The 25930-nt window shown below is 40.7% G+C and overlaps 1 protein-coding gene across 1 annotated transcript; it reads right to left on the bottom strand.

Moving 5' to 3' along the window:
• Positions 1-3480: 3480 nt before the first annotated feature.
• Positions 3481-15233, bottom strand: UTP6 (UTP6, small subunit processome component). Its single transcript, XM_026067461.1, has 19 exons — positions 15127-15233; positions 14950-15034; positions 14307-14348; positions 14131-14223; positions 13427-13474; positions 12551-12614; positions 11868-11986; positions 11249-11326; positions 10668-10749; positions 9369-9450; positions 8590-8771; positions 7666-7745; positions 6898-6975; positions 6550-6729; positions 5740-5820; positions 4813-4922; positions 4659-4725; positions 4275-4347; positions 3481-3741 (listed from the first exon to the last, which is right to left on the bottom strand). Exons 1-19 carry the CDS (start codon positions 15216-15218, stop codon positions 3584-3586), a joined length of 1794 nt encoding a protein of 597 aa, XP_025923246.1. The 5' UTR covers positions 15219-15233; the 3' UTR covers positions 3481-3583.
• Between the last annotated feature and the right edge of the window lie 10697 nt (positions 15234-25930).

Below are 25930 nucleotides of genomic sequence, written 5' to 3'. Positions count from 1 at the left end.
GCGGTGCTGAGGCCGCGCAGCCGCGGCGTCGCGCGGGAAGCGGCGTCCTCCGCCATGGCGCCGGCGCTTTTGAGCCCGGCACGAGCCGGCCCCGTAATAGCTCCCGGCTACGCGGAGAGCGCCGCTGCCGGCAGCGCCGCGTCGAGCTGTGCCCCGTCACGCAGACGGAAGGGGCAGAGAATTATTAAATTTACCACAGAAAATTATTAAATTTACCACCGAATTATTAGTTTTACCACAGAAAATTATTAAATTTACCACGGAATATTATTTACCACTGAATTATTAAATTTACCACAGAATTACTAATTTTACTACAGAAAATCATTAAATTTACCACGGAATTATTAACTTTACCACAGAAAATTATTAAATTTACCACCAAATTATTAATTTTACCATAGAAAATTATTAACTTTACCACAGCATTATTAAATTTACCATAGAATTACTAATTTTACTACAGATAATTATTGAATTTATCACTACATCTCTATAAGCGGTAGAAGAGGAAAATGAGGCAACGGGAAGGGCTGCCTTGGAAAAACCCACCACGCTCGCTCAAAGTAGTTTCTGTTTCTCCCCATTTAGGCTAATTATTGATATTTCCATTGCACAGACCTTTCCAGTGACTCCAGGATTCTGGATCATAGAATCTTTTGCTAAATGTTGAGGATTCATTTGAACTGGATTAAAATTAAGTATCTTCACTAACTTTGACTGAAGTCACATTTTGCTAGCAGAAAGGGAAACAAAAATACAGACAAGTGCTGCGTTGGCCGATGCTCACCCGCTGACAGCCAGGACTGACCTTACTCTGACACACGCTGTCAAATCAAATTCCGATTATGCCCTTCAGGGCAACTAAACTCATGATCTTTCATGTCTTGTACAAGCATCTTAGAGCCACACAAGATGCAGCTGAGCACCCACCACGTTCAACTCAAAACTCGGTCCTGAAAGACCTAAAAATCACAAGGCTTATGTATGCAAGGCTTCAGCAGGCAGGAGCTGTAAAAAGGGCCATGTGCTTGAATAATTACTATTTTTTTCGTGAATGAGAGGAACAAGCCCAGCCTGAGCCGTCCCTACACTTAACGCATCAGTCAGCAACGGAGGGAGGCTCTGGCTGACACTGCTGCTGGATCTGAACTTCGCCTTGGAGCAGCTTAATTAATACTGATGCTCAGTTGTTACTCAACTTGTTAAGTAAATGCTTCTGAGCCTTTCATAGATTAATATATAATCCCGTGCAGTTGGCAAACTGAAGCACGAGCAGTACTGGAAGGCCACTTCTATGACCATCATGATCAATAGCCTAAGGGTGGCCCCTTTCAGAAAAGTAATAGCGTAACAGCATCCTGCAAAGCTGAATGAACCAGGCAACACACTAACGCTACTTTAGGGCGCTTCAGCAGACATGGCAGCTTATAAAAAATAAGTTTCATTGCTATCAGAAACAGCCATCTTGTAAAGTTTGACAGTATTTTTTATTTGTTCTGTTCTATTCTGTAACTCCTCTGCTTAGGCACGCAGCACTATTTATGCTATGAATAAAAGGAAATAACGACTGTCTAAGAGCAGAAACAAGCAATTAACAATAGGAGAAAGAGGGTGGTGGAATACACAAGTATTAGCAGTAAGAACATTCATCAAATTGTAAATAAACTACTAATACCTCCCCAGGCTCCCTGAATTTTTATCTTGCCAAAAGATAGCAATCTCCCAGAGGCTTCATGATAGAAGCATGCTTAGAAAAAAGCATTAAAACAGAGATTAAGCACCACTACAGAACAGATCTGGTAGCTGCTCCATGAACAGAAGGCATCAGGGAAATAAACATGCTTTTAGGAAATGCATATAGCTCAAAGGTGCTGTAGGTTGTGGAAATTAGTGGCAAAGTTCTGTACAGTACCAGAGCAGGTAATGGAAAAGGTAGAGCTACGAAGGGCCCTAATAAATTTTAAATTTTCAAAATTACAAACAATTCTTTAACAGCCAATTCTTCCATCAGTAGACATCAAGGAGTCTGTGCTCTTTAAAAAAAGTGACACTATTTGTAGTTGGGGAAACTGAGGAACAGAGTGAAATGCGTTTTTGGGGTCACCAAACATGCCACTACCAGTTCCAGACCACAAGTCTCAACCTTTACTCCAGGCCTGTTATGCTAACCTTGCTTTCTGAAATGGTGRTATTTTTGTGTTTTGCTGGATTTTCTTTAAAAGCTTTGCAATAAAATAAAAGCTTTTTTGTTGTACTGAAGAAGCAAGACGAGATTCAGGAAAGGGAGTAACATAATAAAGGACAAACCCTGTTGTTCTAAGAGGAGTGAATACTGGGGGGAATACATAATGCCAGACATGAGACAGCTGAAAACCACCGGGGAGATGGAAGATGGCCTGAATAAAAGCTTGGGAAAGGCAAAAGAGCACGTACTTCAGCTGTCATGGAAATAGCGAGCTGAACAGGCTGTTGCTCCAAACCTTGTTTACAATTCACCAAAAGTTACTGGAATTCATTGCCTGAGGAGTTGCAGGTTCTACTTGTGTGAGAAATCTAAACAAAATATTTTTCTGTACTAAAATGTCATTAAGGAGCAAATCACTTTAATCTTGAGAGAGATTAATGGTTGAAAAACATGTATCTACTATTCAGAAGGAAAGCCCTCCTTTCTGAATCAAGGTCCTTATGTCAAAAACTGGCACTCTAAGACTATCTCCTTGAAAAAAATCACACCACGTAGACACTGAGAATTACACAAAGGAACTATTGCTGTAAGTTCCTATACTTTTCCTAGGCATCCTCTGTTGGCTATTGCTAGAAAAGAGAGACTGAGCTAATGGTCTGATGATAGCGGTTATGTTATTTTAAACAGTTTGACATAGGAAAATGTAGCTCTGCAAACAACCAAAGACAGGACTGTCTCTGAAGAACCGTTATCCATTTTTTTCAGGGTTTGAGGACATAAGGCTCAAGTGTAGGTCAGAACTTTCTACTGTGACATCAGGGACATTTGTGATAGATCTCAGCTCACCTCTACCTTTCACAGTAGCTCTCAGAATTACAGGTTTTAGGATACAAACACAAACTGCAGTAGTTCTTTTTGTTTTTAAAGAGAGGATTACAGGTGACTTCAAGGTTAAGAAACAAGAAATAAATAGCATTATCATTTTACAGATTCTTTTTCCATTGTTCCATTTTTCATTACTGAACTTAGAGGACATACCAAGAGGTGTGGCTTCTCTCTTTTTTTTTTTGGGGGGGGTTGCACTTACATGCTGTAATATTAGCTTTCCAGAGTGTAAAAGCTGATGCATTATGACAATGAAGAGTTTACTCTCATAATTCTCAGTAGAGAACACCCTCAGAGCTGCCTTTGCTTTCTCTTTTAACTGTGCACTCGAACCTGCCATTGGCAGAGGCACCCCCCCTAACAACTGCAATAGGGCAGATTACATTCATGCACGTGTGAAAAAAATCAAGAAAGTATATTTTAATATGATCCAGGAACATAATTACCCTTATACAAAGAGGTTAAAAAAAATTCTCCACTGTCATGTTGTAATTGGTTATTTACAGTTTTTCATAAGTGTCCAGTTTGCAATAAAGTGTATTTGGAAACAAAGTTTTCCACCAGTTCTCCCTGCAACATCTTCATAGCTCGCCAGTGAATGCTGCCACAGTTTTCTGGTTTGCCTTGGGGATGATTTAGCTCCTCTTTAATATAATCCAGCCAGAGATCTTTAAAAGAAAACAGAAGTTTCAGTTAGATTTTGAATGGGTATTACATAATAAACATACCGATACTAACTTAGAAATTCTCCTCAAAAAATGTTCCCTATGTTCAATGCAATGAGGTTTACTTGAGGACCCCCCCTCAAGGTCCAAAAGCTATTCCCAGCTGGGACAGTGATGTCCTAAGAAATAACACAGCTCATCTGCAGTAGCTTCCTATACCAGAAATCTCAATTATGAAAACCTAGTTCCATACTGTTCACAAATCCAGATTAAAGGTTATGTGCATCTCTTATGCCAGCCCGTGTCAAAACCTTATTTGCTAGCAGTTCTGCTGAAGCCATCCTACTGTGACCAAAGATCCTGGAATGAAAGTTCAGGGTCACTGGAGAATGTCATGCACTTAATGGAACAGAAGAAATAAGCTGCACTCTACATGACAGCAATCACAGGGCTAGAAAAAACAGCTACTTTTTCAAATGGATGGAAATAAAAGGGGCAGCACTGAATTAAAAGGAAAAAAAAAAAAAAACCCTTACCAGAATTTGTGGAACCAAACTCTCGCAAGGCACGTTCATAGTACTCTCTCAAATGAAGCATTTTGCAGGATTCCTAGCAAAGGAAGGTATTAAAAGGCCATTTACTTTGTAATGTGGATCTTGCAGCTTGATTAGACTCTTACAAAGAAAAAAACCCGTCATGGTAATTATACACACACACATACACATTGCCAAGAAGTTCAAAGATTAGTTACCATGGAACTTGGTTTTGTAATACCTGCTATGAATCAACTTTAGAATACAAATACGAACTGATTACAAACTAATTACACTACTCATAAGACCATCATTTTCTATTCAAATCCAAAGTTAGAAAGTGTAGTTTACTAATACAAGGCCCTAATTGGATATTTAACAACTTACTTGCTCCTTTTCTATTTGAATCATCTTCCTGAAGAAGTCAAGTGAAAATGGACGATTTTCATGCAGGCTAGAGTAAAAACATAAATAACTTCAGACTTCGAACCTTATGAACATACATCCTAGAAAAATCAGGTTTCAGGTTTTTATTTGTCACCTGGTAAAGACTCTTTTTACTTTCTTATAACCACCATTCCTGTAGGCCCAGTCAAGGTATTTTTCTTTCATAGTCACAGACTCAGCAGGAGCTGTGGCACGTAAGGATCTCTGTGAGTTAAAAAACACATAAGTTACAATTAAAAGGCAATATGGGAGAAGAAACCAAGCAGTACCTTCTAATTAGACACCTGACATTAAGTGGATCTCATAAGTGAGACAAGGTATTGGACAAAAGCATCCTGAATGATGTCTGAAAAACAGCATTAAGTAATATATCCAATATTTTGCAAATTAAAATATAACCTAACATACATTTCTCTTCCAATATTCCAGACAGCTGGGGTTTGGCATTCCCCTAACATCCTTCATGTAGAGGGTTTCACAGTGCTCTGCAAACATTTGAATTTAAGCTTCCACTGGAAATAAGTGTTTTATGTTGTAAACAGGAAAAAAAAAATAGGCCAGGCAAAGAAGCAGTGTTTTGCCCTAAGGTATTCACAGAATTTAGAGTGGGATTAAAGTCCAAGTTTCGTTCTTGAGTTTTCTGTAACATGGTTGATGTTTTCATACAGAGATTGGAAAATGCTCTGTGTTCAGACAGACATCTGAAAATAGAACAAAAAAATCCTAGACCGCACTGTTATGATCAAAGTAAAAAAAAAAAAAAAAAGTCCATCAGTAGCTATGTTTGCAAACATCTAGATGTCTCTGAAGCGTGGAAACAATGTTTGTGCTTGTGAGCTTACATCCAACTGATTCTTGGCAACAGTTAGCAATTCACGAAAGTTTTATTTGAAATGCTATGGTACCAACACATCCACGAAAGAACTGCAGTATTTTTACTGCATTTTTTACACGCTCTGCACATACTGTTCCTGTTTACTTTCACACTGTCAGAAAAAGTAAATTTCTATTAGCCAACCACCTGGTAGAGGGCTTCTGTGTCTTCCTTGCTATTTGTGCCTTCACTCCATTCCACCCAGAGGGTCCATAAAGGCAAGGTGTCCTACAAATAAGCAGACAGGGAAATCATATGATTGAAATACAGGTGAGACTCAGACTGATATACAGAAACAAATACTAACGCATTCACCAGGTTCTACCTTACAGCTGCTGTTAAACTGTCCATTAGACAGGGCTGTTAAAAAGCTGACTTTGCATTACACACCGAAATCAATTTTTGTCTCCCTCCTCACTCACAGAATATTACTTAGCTGGACAACTGCTAGAAGTGTTGCCAGGAATGAGATGCACATTCTTTTGCATCACTGAACACCACAGCCCAAAAGTAACTCCTGAGAACAAAGGGGAGGAAAGAAACAATCACCTGATTGTTTCCTCTCCGCACTCCCTCGTATCCAGGGTTTGAAATAGAACAGCACGAGAGCACACAGCTAATCCAAGGCTTGAAATACCACACATGCAACCAATATATCAACACAATGAAGGAAAGGAAACACGTTTTTCAAGTCAGACACGAAGAATGCCAGCTGACTGCTAGAAGAGCATGCAAAATGTCACCTGTCATTTGGACTTTAAAACTTTGAATTTGAAGTGTATTTGCAGTTCCCTGATGTTCCTGAACACAATGTGCATCTGAAATGCCAAGTTTTTATTTCTGACCTTAAAAATGATTTGGGACTGAGTGCCTTGCAAAAGGAAAAACCCTTCAAATAAATATCAAAGGTTTCCTGTCCAAGACAACTGCATGCAAGTCCATAAAACCAGCACAGACCTTAGATTTCATGTGTTTAAGAGCTTCCTCAAAACACTGGGTCACAGCGTCGCTCTTCAGTTGGATCAGCACCTGCAGCCTCATCTGCCATATTTCCACTGACAGACTGAAACGCTTAGTTGCAGCTTCTGCCACCTCCAAAGCCTTTTCACAGAGGCTGGACTCCAGCAACAGCTGAAGCTAAAAACCAGCAGATACAGGTAGTCACCACAAGAGATCTGTAGTATTTTGATAGAAAACAAGGCCCTGAATACTATATTGCCCACCTTACTATCTACTCAAAACGGTAAAGTTAGGCATGCAAGCAGTGCAGGGCAGTCTCCCAGTCTGTTCTGTGTCAGCTCTTACCCACTGTTTATATAGACCTTCAGGCAGCAAACTGGACTCATGGGCTTTGTTGAACACACTCAATGTCCTCTCCAGCCTCTAGAGCCAAAAGAGAACAAAAAGGAAAGAAAACAAACATTATTGCTGCATACACCAGATCCCAGCATTACAAAAATAAAGTGGATTTCTGTGTCCAAATCTCCCTGAAATTCAGTAACAGTTACGTATCTAATGCTTGAGGTACCTGTATGCATTCCAAGATAAAGGTGAGATTTCAATATCTGAGTTACACTTCTCCCTTAAATAGCAAAAAAACCCACAGAGCAATGTTCTCTGATTGTAGTAAAGGGGACAAAACTGCACAGGATTCATAATTAATTAATTCAGTCAGTCACACCCAAGCATAGATGCATAAGAAAGGTGCCCACATGCCAGCACCAAACTCTGCTCAGTCTTATTTACATGAGTCATTTTAACTCATCCCTCCTTTTGAACAAGCCCAGGTTTACAGGACTATCAGTGAACATTAATAAGTTTGGCCTCTTAAGAACTTCCATCCCAGGTAGGCATTTACTTATCAGCAAAGTACTGTGACCGAGTTATTCATGTTCATGCGAGGCCACAGGAAAGCTGATTCCTCAGATGGAGACTAAATGATTTTTAATGACAATCACAGGTTAACATTTCAGATGAAGCACTTCAAAACATACTTGCTCTTTGTTTGAAAGATTACAGAAGTCAGTAAAAATAGGGATGCTTTGTTACTATGATTTCCTAATGAGTATTTACCTTTTGCTTTAACTCTTCACTGTTGGTTTTCCTGTTATATCTCTCCAGGCAAAAAGTGATATAGCATTTCCACATGTCCTCTGCAGGATCAAAGGCATAATATCAAACTTTATAGAATCACAACAGTAAGCATAAATATTTGTCTTCAAGGCAAGGAAGGAAGGGAATGCAAGCTAAGTATTAATGCCAACTTTGTATTAAAATGTTATAGCGTAGAAGAGTTCCCCACACTCATAACGCTAACATTTAAAAATGGCTCCCCAGTATATGCTGCAGCCAGTAACTCCTCTGAAGGGCATCAAGCTCTTAGTTCAGTTGAGCACTTTGGCACGTGTTGTCACAATTAACATTCAGTGCATCCTCTGCCTGTAGTTTTCAGTGGACCTGTATGAGCGAGGACACTCACAGGCAGTGGAGAAAAACCTTTGTCTGCCTGACTTCAAAGGCTCCATGGCAGCAAGTTTGTGTCCACTCTACAGACAGTCTTGACAGCCTCTGTTGAGAGTAAGGATGATGCCAGGTGTTGACATTGGATATCCATTCCACTGGCAACTAAAGAACATTGCTTGCTTACAGATAAGTTTGAGTTTTACAAGTTTCCTTTATTGAGGCAATTTTCTCTATTTACAGTTCCCAAACCTGCACTGATCTTACTAGCTGTGTGCCTCTACTCTCCTCATGGGTTAAGTCACATCAGTAAAAACAAGCAACCAAAACCACTTTCAGTTAAGCAACTGCTTCAAAAGCATAATTCCACTGGAATATAATCCATAAAATAGATCCCAGAAAGGTAGCTTCTACAAACTATTTGCCTTCTCTTAGATATGGGAGAGCTTGCCAAAATCTGCTTCAAAATTTTTACAGTAAGCTGTATGCAAAAATGCCAGGAAAACCTGATGTTAAAATGCAAGCAGAGCATCTCACCTGTGGGGACTGCTGTCACAGCCTCCTCAAACACTGCACAGCACCGTTCCTCTCTCTGAGTCATTTCAGATACTTTCATCTGTTTTGTAGTATGTTCCGTGGACTGCAGGGACCCCAGCTCTAGCTCACGACGGGCCATGTAGTCCCATGTAAGAGGGTCATCAGCATACTTGGCCTGCAAACTGATACACCATGACTGTAACACCACTGAACTGCTGTTGACCTTTTGCAAGTATGCTTAGAAGGGCTGTTACATAGGTGCCATGTACAGAGATGCTTAATTTCTAAGCAATCAAATGCCAGAGAAAAAACATTTTACCTTTCCACAAAGGAAAGACAAAATATTGGCCTGATTTTTCTCCCCTCCCCCCCCCTTTTTAATTATGGTATATTCTCTAGTAATGGCTTGAAATAGACTGGCAGCTTTCCTCTAAAGAGTAAGCAATTGGGGAAACTAAAGATACAAAAGAACAACCAACAAGTTAACTAAGAAATTCCACACTTTCTGCAGATAAGTTACTGAAAATTTAAGTGCTATAATAATTCAGTGACAATTGAGTTTTATCTACATTTTCTTAGCAGGTTGTCAAAGCCTATTCTGAAGTTAGATACAAGTATCCTTTACCAAACAGCATGCTTTCCTCTCACGTTTTATTTTCTTTAAAGGATTTCCCATATGACTTAACATTCAATTCCCCTAGAGGAACCACCCTTAGTCATTAACCTGTCAATCTTTATAAATTAGGGAAGTGGAGTGTGTTTATTAAAAAAATCCTCACCTTTCAAGAATTTCTTTTTGCAAGTCTTGTGTAAAATCAAAGAGCTTTGCAATAGAAAGCACAGCCAGATGAAATTCAACACCTAGATATCAAGAGGAAAAAAAAGTTATCAATTAGAATTAAAATACTACATCCCACTACACCCTTTCCATTTCAGTATCTTTGAAATCTTTACATTTAAGTGCCTAGATAGATTTTCTTTTCTATAAATCTCAGTGTTCCACCCATATGGTAGGCCATAGAGTTCATTAGCCAGTGACAAAAAGGGCCATGAGAGGCAGGACATTCCATACTCCAAAGTGATAAACGAGTCCTGTCCTCTGTTTCCAGATCCTCCCAGCTTGGTTACACTTGCAAATTTAACCAGTACCTTCTCTACTCCTTCATCTGACTCTTTAATGAAAATACAGTATGGCTCCACACCTGGGACAGATCTCTCCAGAGCTGCATGCAGCATATGCCTCCAGTCAGATGGTAAACTATGGAAAACTATTCTAATCAGGATATTCCAATCAATGAATTACCCATCCATCCTGTATCTCCCTACATTATCTTTGAGAATGCCATGTGAGACGATTTGACATAAGAAGTTCTCGGCAAATCCCTATCAGTCATTACTCACTTCCTTATTTTTAGGTACTTACAAATCCTTTGCATGCCTATTCATTCCAGGATTTCTCCAGGAATTTAAGTTATGCCAACTGGTCTGTAATTTCCTTTAACATCCTCTTCTTCCCTTTACTTTTCAGTGTTGATATTACATTTTGCCTTTTGTTGTCTTCCAAAATATTCCCATCTTCTATGCTTTCTCAAAGATAACTGCTATTGATTTTGTAATTATTATAAGCCCAGTTATTTTGAATTAATCTAACCTACTTTGTTGATTATTGTAGTCTGAATTCTTACTTGTCAGTAGGGCTAGCAAATCAGTTGTGATCAAATGTTCAGTAGACAACACAGTAAGGAAGGCGTATAATTCTAAACTGCCCTCCCACCCCACTTTTTTATTTTTTTTTAAACAAACAGCTCTTGAGACTATAAGCCCAACGCCTATGTCACTTCAGTCCAAAAGCCGTTGTACTGGAAGAGGTGCCTGCCTGCAGAACAATTATGAATTCAGAACAGTCAGCACTATGCGGTCACACTTTGGCATTATTTAGGTTCTACTAAAGGAATGGTATATTTGAGAATGCATCTTTGTGTTTACATTGGAACTAGGACTAGCCAAATTAGATACTGGAGACCTGAGGTAAAGGTGATCATTTTCCTACTGAACAAGGACAAGAAGTGTTAAACTACCTTTGATTTTCTGAGTGGCATCCCTGTAAATGATGCGAGCCATCTCCCCGTTAAGAATCTCTTCAGAATAATTGAATTCTCCCTGCGATACCAAGCATAATATTTTTTAAAATTACTTTCCTTTCTCAGCTACCATTTTTGTAAACATGGAAAAAATACCAGAAAAGGATATTAATGTAATATATTAATATTGATAATAAAAATATAAATATATATTTATATATTATAAAAATAATAATAAATAATATCTTTATCTGGTTTGCACAAGTCAAGTAAAATGAAAGAGATAATCAGTTTAACTATTCCCCGCCAGAAATAAGCATTAGCTTTCAAACTTGGGGATATAATGAGACTTTACAAATGATTTCAACACTTCCTAAAGAAAAATTAAAGGCAATGTATAAAGTACTTTAGAGCTGAGCAACAGCCAACGTTTGAAAAGCTTAACACAGGCACAGCACGCGAACAACTTTCTCTAAGCTTCTCTCAAATAAACCATTAATACAGATCCCTTGAAGCTATACATTCCGACACGTGATATGCGGGCAGACAGTATCTCTGGGCAAGTTTAGGTGACCTACCAAGTCCATCTTTGCTCGTTCAAATTCTTTCTTTTCCTTCCTCTGTTTTTCAGCATGCATCAGCTCCATTCTGAAATACTGCAAAAGAGAGAATAACATGAAAATACAGGGGAGTAAAGCATAAAACACCTAAGTCCACAAGCATGTGGTAAAACAAGCTCTGTCTGAGGAGGTACAAACCTAATATCCCATGTATGTCTTACAGCCTTGTTTTTTAATGAATTATGTATATACCTATCTGCTCTACATATTTCCCAGAAATTTCCCACATTTAGAAACTTCCATGTTTCAGTCATTCTTTAAACCTTACATGTTCCCTAGCAAAGGCTATGGATACTTATTCTAATCCAGAGAAATTGCAGAGCCCATAGTACTTTAGAGAATTCTGACACATTCATTTATAGACAGTGTAAAACCCTCAATTTGTATACATACAGGATTTGCTAAACAGTTGTTAAGAGCTACCAATACAAAGCACAAAAACTTAAAGAAAAAAATCTTTTGACAACATTTCCACACTGATGGAAAAGCAATTTTTGCCAGATTGATCTGAGAAATTTGCTGGATTGATTTGATCTGACTGAAAATAACTGTACATAGAGGAAAACCAGAAACTTACTTCTTGATAAAGTTTTGAACACTCTGGATGGAAGCGCAAAGCACGAAGAAACAAGTGCCTAGCACTTTCTGATGAGAGACGTGCCTCCATTTCCCATTTTGCTGCCATAATCCACAGTGCTGCAACAGAACATACGAATGAGTCCGTTCCAACGTAAAGCAAGTGGCTGGTCACAAAAACCCATTCTGGAAGGTATTGCCCAAGATGCACAAGTTGTTTTTGTTTGATGTACCCCCATCCCAACACATCTGTGAGCTCAGCAATGGGATGGGACTGATGATCTCCTGTGGAGTCCTCGTTAAAGGACTAAAAGCTAAGCAGATCCAGGAAGCTTAGTCTAGCATAGCTACACATACGATGTACAATGACTTCTTCAAAAGCCAAAAAGAAGCCATGAGTATTCAAGACCTTCTACCTCGGAAGCATTTATCCGGTCCTCAGGCTACCTGAAAACCATCATTGAAACCATGTGGACTCCCACTTCACAACACCTTTTGATTGTTCAGCACAATTCTTGTCAGAGCCCTTCCCTCTGAAGGAGCAGCAAGGCAAATCATAGGAGGAGAAGAGCTTGAATCTAGATCTATAGCTTGAATCAAGATCTATAAGAACTTAAACCAACATTAATCAAACATTACTCAAATTTGAGTCTTTTCTGCAGGACTCACCACTGTTTTAYTTACCTGGCTTATTGGGATGAATGGCTAACATGCAGGAAAACACCTTACTAAGCTGATGTTTTGCATTCTGTAAAAGAAAAAAAAAAAGTTTAGTTTTACCTATTCTTGTACTGAACTGAACCACCAGCACCAAAGTTTCATTATGGAAGGTTACAAGCTCCAATGCAGTTGTGACAGAAAAGACTTCTCTACTCCTTTATGTTCAATAGAAAGCTTCTCACATTTGTTTAATACTGACCAGCTTTCAGATGTTACCATGACTGCATTGGGATAGTTAACTTAAATCTTTTCTGAGCTAAAGAGCTAACACAAATCTTGTACGAGTCACAAACCCATAGCCTCACTGACCACTCTGAGGTAGACTACATGTTTTGGTGGCCACATTCTTTACTATGACAAAATCACCTTCTTTAGTACCGTAAGGTCAATGTCTGAACAGTAGGAATGACATGAAAACTGGCACAGAAAAGTTTACAAAGTACAAAATTGCCAGGATTATACCTTTCAGCATAACCACTGTAAGAAATACTTGGAACAAAATCACAAGTCACAGATAGATGATCCATGCATTCCAGGGAAGCAATAGCCAATAGTATGATCCTCACAAACCAAACAATACTCCAGATTCAATGCAATCAGCCCCACCTTTGCCACCTGCAAGCAGCAAATTTGATACTAACTCATTCCGAGTCAAATTCTGCACTTATTTACATCACTGAAAATCTCAGGCAGCTCCAATAATACCATCAAAACTATTCCAATACTGTATTATGACATAGTAAAATTTATTCTGTCTTGTAACACTAGTTGCAGGTGCTGGACTGATTGTCATTTCAGGATCATCTTGAATCGGGCAAGATTCGTATTCTGAAAACTCACCCACTGCTTGCAAAATGCAACATGCGACAACCACAGCTGGACGTCTTCCTGTTGGAAACGCAAGGGGAAAGAGAATTAACCTTATAATAAGGCAAGCACAGAATCAGTTTTGCACATTGACAAGCAAAGAATATGCACTTGGTCTGACCAGAAAAAAACATGCAGATAGAAGTAATTTTGATTCTCAAATTCCCTTTCTTTCAGATCTTCCAGTTCCTGCAAAATGTCCAAAGGAAGCTAGCCCTCCATCTACAAGATACACCCTCACAGTCTCTGCAGCCAAATTTGTGTCGTACAGAGCTCATTGTGATGATTCCTTAGGCACCCATTTAGGTACTAGCACTGGATGTTTCAAGACAATCTTTTCCTAAGGCAGATGAAAGCTCTTTTTATTCTAAGTTTCCAGATTTTGGAAGCTGGCAGACCAAACTCACATGGAAGTACATGGCTCAAGACAGACAAGTAGTAATGACTTGGAAAGGACAAAATATTGTTTCTGTACAAAAAACATTTATCTGATATGAATGATCTACTTCTAGGCTACTACTAACTGTATGACCTAACTTCTACTTAACTTTTCAATTACATTGTCCTATAGCACTACAAATATTTTTGGCAATGATATCTGTATTTACTTTTTAAAACACACCATGCCAAAAGAGTATTTTTCAGCCTACTGGTCCAAATGAAGGAAACAGACTTACTTTCCATTTTCCTGTGGCACGTTTGAAGAGGCTATGGACTCTTTGCACAATGGAGTTCTCTATTTCATCCTTCTTAAATGAATAGCCAATACGCTAGGAGAAAAAAATATTAATTACATTGCACTAGAAGGTTTGATGTATGGTATTTTGCATTCTAAGTAGTTCAAAAAACTTACTGCTCTTCTCTTCTTTATTAGTTCCAGCAAATTAATTTCATACTAGAAAAGAAAAAAGAGTTAAAACCAAATGAGGAAGCATGCAATAGCAAACAAACAAAAAAACAGATCCAGTTTTTATAGCTAATCAGGTGGGCAATAAGAATTACATCCACAAAAACATAACCAAGCTTGAAAGAAAACATAATCAAATTTGCAGCCAGATAACTATGTTTTGAAAGTTGACTGAAAGTAAGTTYGAGTATTTACACTGCATGTGACATTTCAGACTTCAGCCTCCAGCACCCTATACACATTTTCAGAATTGTAAGGCACAAGCCAAACTTCTACAGAAAAGGAAATTACACTTCATGATAACTTGCACAGCGTGTCAGGAAACAGGGGTCTCCGCATCCCTGAAGAGAGAAGAAAGGGGCAGGAGAGAGTCGGGACAAGAAGACTCGCTTCATCCCAGCGCAGGTGCCAACCCCGGCTATGCTGCGCGCTCGGGGCGCCCGGTCAAGAGCCTCTGCCAAGAAACCATTTATAAGGAGGAGGAGGCTCGAGAAACTGCCCGTTGCCACACAGCTAACTACGCACGTAACCTCTACGGGCACCGGACCGCAGGGTGCGCTGACGAGCGCCGCTAACCAGTAAAGCCTACCTGGATGTAATGGATAAAATCCTCCTTCCGCAGGGCTCTGCGCTGTATCTTGTGCTCCAGCGCCGAGGCCTTCCTCAGCACGGCCCTGCCGGAGGGGAGGGGGAGGAGAGCTCAACGTCCCCGCCGCCGCCGCCCCCCGGCCCGGCCCGGCCCGGCCGCCCCCCGGCCCGGCCCCACCTGATCTCCCTGCGCGTGAAGAGCCCGACCCGCTCCAGCTGCTCCAGCTCGGGGACGCGGTCCTCCAGCCGCTGCTCGATGCGCTCCGCCATGGCTGCGGCGGCCCCACGCGCCCGCCCGGCCCCGGCACCGCACTTCCGGGCCGCACTTCCGGGCCGCCCCGCCGCTACGGCGCCCCCTGGCGGCCGCGCCGCGCCCTCCCGCGCGCGGAGCGCTCGCTGCCACCAGCCGGTTAAGGCAGCGCCGGGCACCGTCGCTCAGCTGCGAGGGCAGCGCCGCGCACGGCGCCTAGCTGCGAGGGCAGCGCCGCGCACCTCCAGTGCTCTGCTCTGCTCTGCTCTGCTCTGCTCCGCCCCGCCGAGGCGGCTGCTCCGCCGCGGAGGAAGAGGCAGGAGCCGTTTGCCTGACGCTCGCTCCCTCGCCGAGCAAGCGGGCAGGGAAGAGGCAGCAGACGAGCGGCAAGAGGATTTCTGGCTGCACGTTCTCCGTGTTTGTTAGCCGAAAAGGCTGTGAGTTATCTTTGCCTTTTATTATAGTAGCATGGCCTAAAGGAGTGTTACTGAGCCCGGAGCTAGACTCTGAGAAACTGACTTTTGTTAAAATCATACAACAAAAAGCCTAGCAAGAACAATTAAAAAAGTGGATTTGGGGGGGGGGAGGCTCTTTTAATTTGATTTTATATATATATATATTAGGCACAATTCAAAAACAAGAATGAATTCTTAGTGGAAGAGGCGTAGCAACTTTTCACTCTGTCAGGAAATAATGACACTGCTTTCCAAGAAGTGATCGAACAGGAAAGCTACCAGGAAGCGGAGAGGCATCATCCAGTCACAAGACCGAGAAATACAAACTATCAAGTTCAGATCCTGTTGGCCGAGGCACTTCTGAATAGCAGTTGTGTCTCATGCAAAGGGACCACTTACCTTGGAATGACAACAGCAGTTCCACATGCAGGCTGTCCACACTGGAGGTTCCCATGACTTACACTGAACTGCCCCAAGCTACGGTTTTGCACATTACGGTGCTATCAATTCACTTTAATAAATCACAACAGAATCTGCAAAATCCAGCAGCTGCCTCAAAGCAGTCGAGCCATGCCTGCAATAGGAGGAACTTCCTGCCGGGAGGACAGCTGCAGGGGCAGGGGGGGCCAGCACAGCCCTCCCCCCTTGTGAGGCAAAGGTTTCAATCTCTCAAGACCCAAACTGCAGTAAGTACCTGAACTCCCATTGAGTTCAGATTTCAGTAAAGCAGCACAACAGGCTAACCCTTCTCAAAGTGGTGGTGTAAGAATGTTACCGCTCACGTTCATCAGTAACATTAATTATTAATTATTTTGAATGTTTCGAGATTCACCAGCTCAGACTGACCCTGATGATTTTAAATCCGCAGACTTCACTAAAATAGTACTTACTTCAGGAGGACTGCACTTGGCATGAGAAGTGAAGTAATATTACTATACTAAATCTCTAAGCCAGAATGTGGTTGGAATTACTATGCTTGATTGTTTACTCTAGTTTATTTTGTTATTTCTGAATCTGACTGCATGATTTTATATTATAAAAGCATTCTGTATTTACAACTTATCTGTCGTGGTTCACTTAGATCACAACATGTAAATGAGAACAGTACATACAGTGTTGGAGTTCAAAGCTGAAAAGGTAGATGTCAGTCATTACTTGGAAACCTCTGGGAAATTCTCTTTCTGTCTTCTTGCTCTCCTCAGTCTTTAAACATCAAGCATCCCTTTGGTTGAAAAACAGCAATAACTGCAAAGCAGAGACACAGACATAAACAATACAGTCTTCTGAAACTTTATGATTGATCATTCTATCAGCCTGAAAACATTTTCTGTGATCAACACACACTGCTGTACCAACAGCAGTCGGTTAGGAACTTCAACACAGAAAATGCCATCAAACACAAGGTACAGAAGTGTGCCTCCCCTGAGAGGCAGCGGCAACCACCACCTTGAATTGTGCCTCTAAGAGAATTCAGTCACATGCACATATTTACCAACAGGTCTTTGACATATGTGAGAGCTCTTCACATGCTATCCATATAGCGATAACAATATGTGTCCACCAATGCCTCTTAGGGCATTAAATCCCTTGTTAGCACTTGTCAAAGCTCCACAATATCATTTGATAGAAGTATACAGGCACAGCACAAACCACTCCGCAGGACCCATCACTGCGGGACTTCAAAGGAAGAAAGAATGGTGTGCACCAAAACAACAGAATCACCAAGTTTTTAGTTTAGTGGCCTGATATTTTCCTCTCAGAAACACACACACAGTGAGTAATAATGAGATTTACAATGTTGAACTTGTTGATGACCTCACAGGACTATTTACAAATAAACCCCATCACACACAGTTCGAAAACATTTTCTGCTCTCTCAGATATCCCTTGTTTCCTGTAAATGGAACAAGTACAAAAATAAAAAAGCCTCCCCTTTTGTTCCCCAGGCAAAACAATCCTTAGAACAATTAACATTACGGACTGTCAAAAGTGTTCAAACCAAAGTGACAAATGCAGTGAGTGGCAGGCAAGCCCAGCCCGACCCACCAGAACACTGCATGCTGGATTTGTCATGCAAATCAAAATGGAACCTGACATACTCTTTGTTCATTTTCCTTTCAAAAAATCTACTTTAAATGCCTCCCATGTGCCTTGTTTGGGGAGCTGACATTCCAAATGCATCAGTGCAAATTAAGGGAGGGATCTATTACCAATAAAGACGCTGGGATATAGAGAGTTTTGAAAATCTTAATGGGAAGACTGGAGCGAGAACTGGTGCAGCCTGCATCTGTACTGCTCACCACATTGGCTGTTGCTCCTGTTCTTATGAAGTCTCTTTAAAAAAAACTCCATCAGTAGGTCCTTGAAGGAGAAGTTCTGGCAAGCTGTCACAGCCTAGTATTATACATTATAGTCTGCAAGAAACGGATATATTGTGAAGAGGAAATAAATACAGTGGTTTTGCTTTATTTTGATTTTGATTTAAGGTTTATCTATATTAAAATACATGAAGGTTAATGTGCATAAATAAAATATTTAAATGATGAACTGATTTAGATACATCTATTTTATTTATTTCTACTGGTTCACTAGATGAGTGTATAAACAATTATGATTTTTCAGAAAATGCCAGAAGTTGTACAATGTATTACAATTAACTAAAACTGTATGAAGATGAACTTTTAAACAATGACAGCAATGTCCTGACCCCATGAAAATAATTGGGAAACTTTCACTGACTTCATCTGGGCCAATGGTTCATCCTTAGGAACACTTTTGTAGCAAAACTCTCAAAGGATTTACTGAGAACGTGGAGCTTTGGTTTAAAAAATATACGAACATATATATTAATAAAGCAGCTTGGAATATACTCTCAAAAATAGACTAACCCAAACTTTGGACTACAYTGAACTCCTGCATGATCATTTAGTTTTGCATCTGCTAAAACTGACAGTCGATCAGCATAAACAGTGGTTCCAACATTGCATTTCAACGCTGAGCCTCCAAAAATTTATTTTAAGACTGTGCAATTGGTCAATTAGTCAGATCCATACCTACATTATTACTGGTACCTGTACCTGTCCTATATGAATGTTACAATTCCATTCTGACAGATAAATGCTTGCCTGTTTCAATGCAGCACTTCACTCTTGCAGCTTGTTGGCTCTTACCCAGCAGCATTACATCTGAATGCTTCTCAGAATTTCATTCACTCACTTATCTCTTCAATTTTATCAGTAAAAATAAACAAAAGAGCACTTTCATCCAATGCCTTAACAGAACCACTATCAGACAATTTACCCTCGTATATAGTCTCTTTAAAAAGGCAAGAGCTTTACTTTCTTCTCTCTGTTGGCTCTGAACCTGAACTTTTATGAATCAGATTTCCTTCTAGTCATTTTCAGACATTCTGTTTCTTCTCCGTTGCCCCAACATATGAACAACTACAGACAGGGAATTTTCAGTGAAGGGGAATTATGCCTCTGGAATTGTTTCCTTGCCAATTCACATCTGGTACTCAGTACCTGCTCCATCTGTTTATCTAGGGGCTTGAATGGCAGTGGCTGTAAGCATGCCTTTTAATTTGATATTGTCATTTGGCTGGTTAGGAAGTAGTTGACATTTTGTCTAAATGCAATGGGATAGTTATAACTATCAATGATCGTATTCCAGTTGATAATTCATAATCAGGTGGAATGCCAGTCACATTTAAACAATTTAAAACTATATCAATCATCTACATACTCCCAAATTGTCAACACCATGGAATGCATTGCTTAGTGACCTTTAATTTAATATTATTTCTTGCACATACATTTTCACTTAGGAATGTTGCCAGAGCTCTGTAGAACAGAGTCTTGCTAATCTTAGTTTATCTCACTAATCTGTCTAGGCGCTGAGAATGAGTAAAATTGTGGCCTGCCCTTGGGTTGCCTAGCCATATCCTAAGTAATATAGGTGGAGATAAGAACTTCCTCAGAGCAAAGCCGTGTATTGTTTAAATACAATGTCAGTACCACATCAATTAAACTGGAATGCCAAAGAGCATAAACTGCATCAGATATAGATTTATTTCTCCTTCCAAAAAGTGGGGAAAGGAGTGGTATTTTATAATTCTTGCTCACAATTTGCCTCCTGTTGTGTTTCTCACCTCCTTCCATGGAGCTTTGTTTTGTTTGGTAGAAGTACTTTGACCACAGTCATGGCAACAGGCATGTGGTAACCCAGTAAAACTACTTCTGGAAGTATGGATAATTTAGATTATAGTGTGCAGAATCATACACCCCAAGCAGCACTTAGAAAACAAAGTAAATACTTGTAAATGCCTTCTGAAGCAACCTCTAGCATATAAAACCTCAGAAAATATGTTAACTTTCCCATGAAACGTTTGGATAAGCTTTTGTGTGTGTGAATTTTGTAGAGCTGGCAAACTGGGAAACATTAGGAGAATAGTTTCTGCCCTGATCTTCCCATTTAATTCATTGCTGATAATAAAATTAAAAAATTCTCATCTTATTAACCTGTACGCTGCTTAGCCACAAAAGAAAGAATTTTGATCCCTGAGTATCAAATCTTATCCTTTACTTAAAGCTAAAACTGATTTATCTTTTGACTAATTAGAGGTTTCATTTTTACTATCTATTGACATATTCTTTGATCCTCCTTTTTTTTTGACTGATTGAAGCTTTCGTTCCTGCACTGTCAACAGACCTTTTGGTGAGAAACTTCTATTCACATCTGTAACTGACTTAATTCTCACATCTTCCCAGCGGTTTCTCTTTGATCTCTGCACTTCTGAGTTTAATCATTAAGTCTGCATCAAAAGCCTCATTTTTTTAGTTGCTGTATCTTCACTGTTTCCATGACTTGATTAAGAGAATACAATTCCTGAAAGCTCACTTAGAATTATTTTAGGATAGTTTTGTAGTAAGTACCACACATGGTGGATCTTTAAAATTACAGTATGAACTAGCATGATTCCTATTCCTTTTACCTGTGTTAAATAATGTTTATATATCATGATTTGGCATGAATTTTTGCTGTGTATTTTGTGTGGAGTCATACATTAATCTCTATAATCTTTTTTTTCTGAATTTAGCATATACAGGGGATCTACAGATCTTCTGTAAAAAGGGCAAAAATCTCTGGATTAAGACCCTAAAGGCACACATTTTTCTTTCCTGAAGTTCAAGTTAAAAAAAGCAACACCTTGCTTAAGCCATGACAGAAATCCACAATTGCTCCAAGGCTAAAGGGACGAGAATTTTTATCCACCTCACCTCAAGCAGCTTGTTCAAACAATTACAACTTTGATTAAGAAACTCAAAATGAAGGGCTCAGACAAAGTTTAACATAGACTGGTCAGCTTAAGGTCTGTTCTAAGTGCTGTGGGAGTTGAACTGAGCAATGACATTCCTTCTTCAGCACAGAGTCTCCATGAGTCCCTTTCCTGCCTATGGAGTCTTTGGTGGCACATGGAGTTTATTCAGGTTTTAACAGAGTTGAATAACACTACCTCATTTTGTTTTTACAGGACACCTACTTCTGATTTTGATAAGAGCTTATATGAATAAAGATCTTGTTTTAGACTTCTCTTCAAAACTAAGTGGATGTTATCCTGGACTGATTACATTTACCTCACAAACCTTTTTTTAATTCACTGTGTGAAATGTATTTTTCTGTGACGAATGCTGTTACTGTTAGACATCTGGGCTTACAGATGAATCATCTTAACAGATATGTTACTCTTCTAGAGCAAATTAATATATTGAGCCTGAGCTTTTCATAATGCTTTTGAAACAATTTTGATATTTTTAGTCCACTATCTAAACACTAAAGACAAACAATACCAATAAAAGCCACCAAGCAGAAATAAATCATTAACTGAAGATCAGGAAATACATTTCACCGTAGAAAAGTCAGAAAAGAGGTATCAAAATATCACTAAGAGAACTCCAAGAAACAACTCCAGAGCAGTGGCACAGATTTCTACTGAGTAATAATGACTGAGTAATAATTATCACTTATTATTCACCATATGAATTCAGAAGAAAAGTGATTCAGCAATGCAAAACACACTGTGCATTCACTTTTCACTCCCTACAATAAGTCAGACACGTAAGCAACCTGCTCACCGAAAGCTGTGCATTATGGGTGCATTAAGATTCCCTGAGGGCCAGGTTCCTTGAGTACTGCTCCTGAAATACATTTGAACAGCTCTGTACAAAAGCAGTCCCCAGCCAAATAAATGAATGAGAATCACAAGTGGCTGCTCTGTCAATCTTCCACGCATACTGCATTCATAGCCATGCATCAGAACACTTGGCCTGCTATGCAAGATCTTCGCTCTTCCCTTTGCCATGCTTCAGTACAGTTGTTCCCTTACAGTGAAGTTCATTTTCTTAGTTCCCTGCTTATAAAAACAGGGCAGCAGTAGACATTAACATGCAGAAAAGCACACTGAAACTGAGAGCTACCACCCCAACTGCAATATGATCCCACCATCCTAAATATACCCAGTACTCTGCCCACCCACTCTCACACTTCTACGCAGGAGGCTGCAGTGACTCCCTTTCTCAGGTTGCAACATTATGTAGCCTTTGTTTACAAGAGACTGGGAAAGCACAAAGAGGGGGCTGACTTTTGCTTTCCAAGTACGTAGGAAAGAGCAGCTTATCTAATAATTTCCATGGCCTGTTGCTGCTGATCAAAGTCAAATCAGAGTGAAAATGAAGAATGGAAATGGGACCAGTGAGTCAACTGTGAGCAAGTAGTTCATTCCTCTTTCCTCACATGACCTGAAGAATGAATTAATAACTACTGCAGATGAAATTATCTCCACATCTAGTGAAGTTAGTTCACTTTAGTAAAAGAAAGAGATGCCAGTGAAATGTATCTGTATTTGGAGCAGGAGTGGTACAGCTGTAGGATCCATACCTTCACGTATGCATGTATGCAGTATTTGTATATGTTTGTCTTGGTTCCACAGCATATAATTCTATAGAATTATACTAACAGAGCTTTAATTTAGTCTGAGCTCCAAGTATATGGGTATTGAATTTCCTCTTTAAACAAGGATTTCTCTTTTAAACATTTCTATGCTGAGATATAGTAATTTGGAGGACTGGAAACTGGAAAGTTAAGTCGCATAGGAGCACTACGGGCAACCAAGAAAAGCATGTAACGATGAAATGAAGAAACAAGTCATAAAGTGGTATAAAATCTATCTACACTTTTTCATACATATCTGAAGGGGTAAAAATTGCTGCACTTTAGCCTTTCAAGATGACAGGAATGTTGGGTATGTACAGATTGCAATAAAGCTTGGGAAAAAGAGATTTAGAAGTAGCATATGTTTTCAATCAGCAGGAAACAAATCTGATCTTTTGGATATCAAATGTAAATCCCACTAACAGTATGTGAAAACAAGAATGGATTGGCCATCTTGAGCCATAAAAACTGACATATCATAAAAACACCGCTGCCAACTATTTCTGCTTTCGCTACCAGGAATTTGTTCCAATAGCAACACAGGTTTGTGAATGATTGTTTCTTGCATTGATCATATTGAACTTCTTAAGCTGTTTTTTTTTTTTGCATTATGTTAGGATATTTTTGCATTTATGGCAAACAAATACACTACTTGTCATCTTTTACTTTTTTAATTTTATGAGCTGGTATCAATTTTTAATAAGGTACACTATATTTCACTGCTTGTCTTTATTAAACTACTTTATTAGAAAACACATTTTCACTAGCTTCACAGATACCCTGTCATCTGCTAAATGTGGTCATCTTCTTTGTTACTTGCTATATAGTTAGATGGGGTTTTTTTAATCAATGCATCTGTAAAATCTATAGTAGTCCATATTACTAGGCAAGTCCATGATGTTACATGCTACAGCCACATGCTACAGCTCATTTCTTCTGAAGAAAGCATGATAATTCCCTTCGTCTTTCAAAAAAAGAAATACTTTTCTCGCTTCTACCTGTGCTAAATAAAGTTACTTCTGTTCTTTCATGACCTGTGCTCTTTTTAGCCACTCACACCATGAAGCCCCAAATACTTTATTTCAGAGTTTTTGAGGCTCTTTCAGCATGCATCTGAATAGTACTCTACACTCTTTTAAGTACGAATGAACAGCCCAGGGCAGGAGCTCTAAAGAAACAAATGAAAAAATGAAGAATCTTTCTACAAATTAAGGAAAACATGCTAAAGCTATGGAAGCTGTAGTATTTGGCAGTCTGTCCTATGTTTCCAGAGGGCCCATATGCACATATTTTGTGTTGTGATATTCTGCCCCACTCAAGGCTAGAGTTGCATCCTTAGTTTCTCCATTCACAAGCAGATCTGACTCCAGTGCCAGAGATTAATTGCCTAATTATCTTTCTTACTCCCATTTGGAAAGTTGCCCTCTGGCTCCTCCTCCTGGTTTTGAAATTTAGAAGGATGAGCCACCAGAAGCATCCGAGCCTCATAAACAGAAGGGAGGAATCACTTAGGGATAGATTTTAGGCAACAAACAACTTCTAAGGACAAAATTGCAGGTATGCAACATTTAGGAGCCTCTCTCACACGTATTACGATATTTGTTATCTTTTGTCACTTGGCACAGGGTATCACTGACCTCAAGATCAACCTTTGATTGCTTGAAGATACTCTTCATTTGACATGCTGTTGCTATCTAGTCTACAAATCTTCAGAAGACTGGCAAATACCCAGCGCAACAGAAAGTCCCCTGGTATTAACAGGACAGAAGTTACATGTAAAGTGTCCGTCCTCAGAAATGTACAGTGCATCAAACATTGCCACTGCCAGTAAGCAATTAAAGATATGTTCAGCAACAATAAATGAGTGGGCAGCAGAGAAACTGAATAGGAAGACAAGAATAAGCACACAAATACTACGAAGATAAGCAGGATAAAGTGCGTAAAAGCTTGTTTTATAAATAAAAAGTAAAAAAAAAAAAAGAATAGTAACTAGTAACAATTTATTTGCCCAAATATATGTAAATATATGTGTGTGTGTGTGTGTGTGCGTGTGTGTGTGTTTTTTTCTCTCTTAAAATCCAGTATGGTTAATAACAGACAACTGAGACATCAGATTAGAAGTCCCTTGCGCTTATAGAGTAAGGCACATTTACAGCATGGCTGAGTTTGATAGGTAATTTTCCTCTTAATATTACCACTTTATTTTCCTTAACACTAGGAATTTGAAGATAAACACAGGTGGTACAGACCAAGCATCAGTTGTAGCTGGTATCAAAACTCAAGGCTGTATTTCACCCACAAACGGTTTTTACCCCACCTCGTACGATCACTCTCACAACGTTTCTTAGAAGGTAGCCAACATGGTTGGACAGCTGTCAAATCCTTCARTACATCGCGCTGGCCACACTGCTGGTAAGGATTAGTTTGACTAAGTAAAGCCGGCGCTGAACTCTCCCGTCGCGCAGCCGGGCGCTATGACATGTATCACGAACTCGGGGCGGTTTAACCGCCGCCCGCAGGCGCGGAGCGGGGCCCAGGGGGCGGTGGGCAGCCCTCGGGGCAGAGCCTTCACCTCCCCGGCGGCCCCAGGGTCCTCGCTGAGCGGGGAGGGGATATACTGAACCCCTCCCTGCAAGGGGAGAGCAAAACCGGGAACATTTTACCTCAGGCTTCAGGCCGCCCTGCCCCGGCGGCAGATCCCCCGTCCCGTCCTCTGAGGAAACCTCACGGGCCGGGGCAAAGCCGCGGGACCAGCCAGACCTCAGGTCCGACCCAGGGCGGCCGTTTTTACCACAGAACCGCGGCCGATCTGCAGCCGAGGTTCGGCGGCAGCTCCGAGGGGCGGCTCCCCGCAGGCGCCGGGGCCGGGGGGCCGCAGCCGCGGGGGCCCGCGGAGCGCGGCGCGGGCGGGCGCGCGCGCAGGGGCGGGCGGGCGGCCCTACCCAGCATGCCCCGCGCCGGAGGGTGAGCGGCCCTTTCCCGCGAATTCAGTTCAAAGGAGGGGGAGGGGAGAAGCGCCAAGCGGTGAAGCGCACCGACCAACCAAACTCTTCCAGAACCATCCGTGCGTCACGCGGGGGCGGGCCGGGCGCCGGCCAATGCGGCGGTGCGGCGCCATCTCCGGAGCCAATGGGCGGGCGGCGGAGGCGGGCGCGTCGCCGTCGTCGGGTTCGGCTGGCCGCGGCGCTGAGGAGAGCGGAGCGGAGGAGACTTAGAGGAGTTGGAGCTCGGCGCTTCCCCTCCCCCCTCCTCACCCCACCCGCCCCGGCCGCCCCCTCCCTCCCCGC

The sequence above is a fragment of the Apteryx rowi genome, unplaced genomic scaffold, assembly GCF_003343035.1.
Source record: "Apteryx rowi isolate R43461 unplaced genomic scaffold, aptRow1 scaffold_26, whole genome shotgun sequence".
In the NCBI taxonomy this organism is placed as follows: Eukaryota; Metazoa; Chordata; class Aves; order Apterygiformes; family Apterygidae; genus Apteryx; species Apteryx rowi.
This window is presented reverse-complemented; position numbering and strand designations above follow the sequence as displayed.

Bases quoted from the DNA above. Each gene is read 5' to 3' on its own strand.
- UTP6 (XM_026067461.1), bottom strand. From the start codon at position 15,218: ATGGCGGAGCGCATCGAGCAGCGGCTGGAGGACCGCGTCCCCGAGCTG. The intron at 8,772-9,368 runs GTGAGGATTTTT...ATGGTGTATCAG, and splicing joins CAAAAAGAAATTCTTGAAAG to TTTGCAGGCCAAGTATGCTG. The intron at 3,742-4,274 runs GTAAGGGTTTTT...TTTCTTTTAAAG, and splicing joins GTTTGGTTCCACAAATTCTG to ATCTCTGGCTGGATTATATT.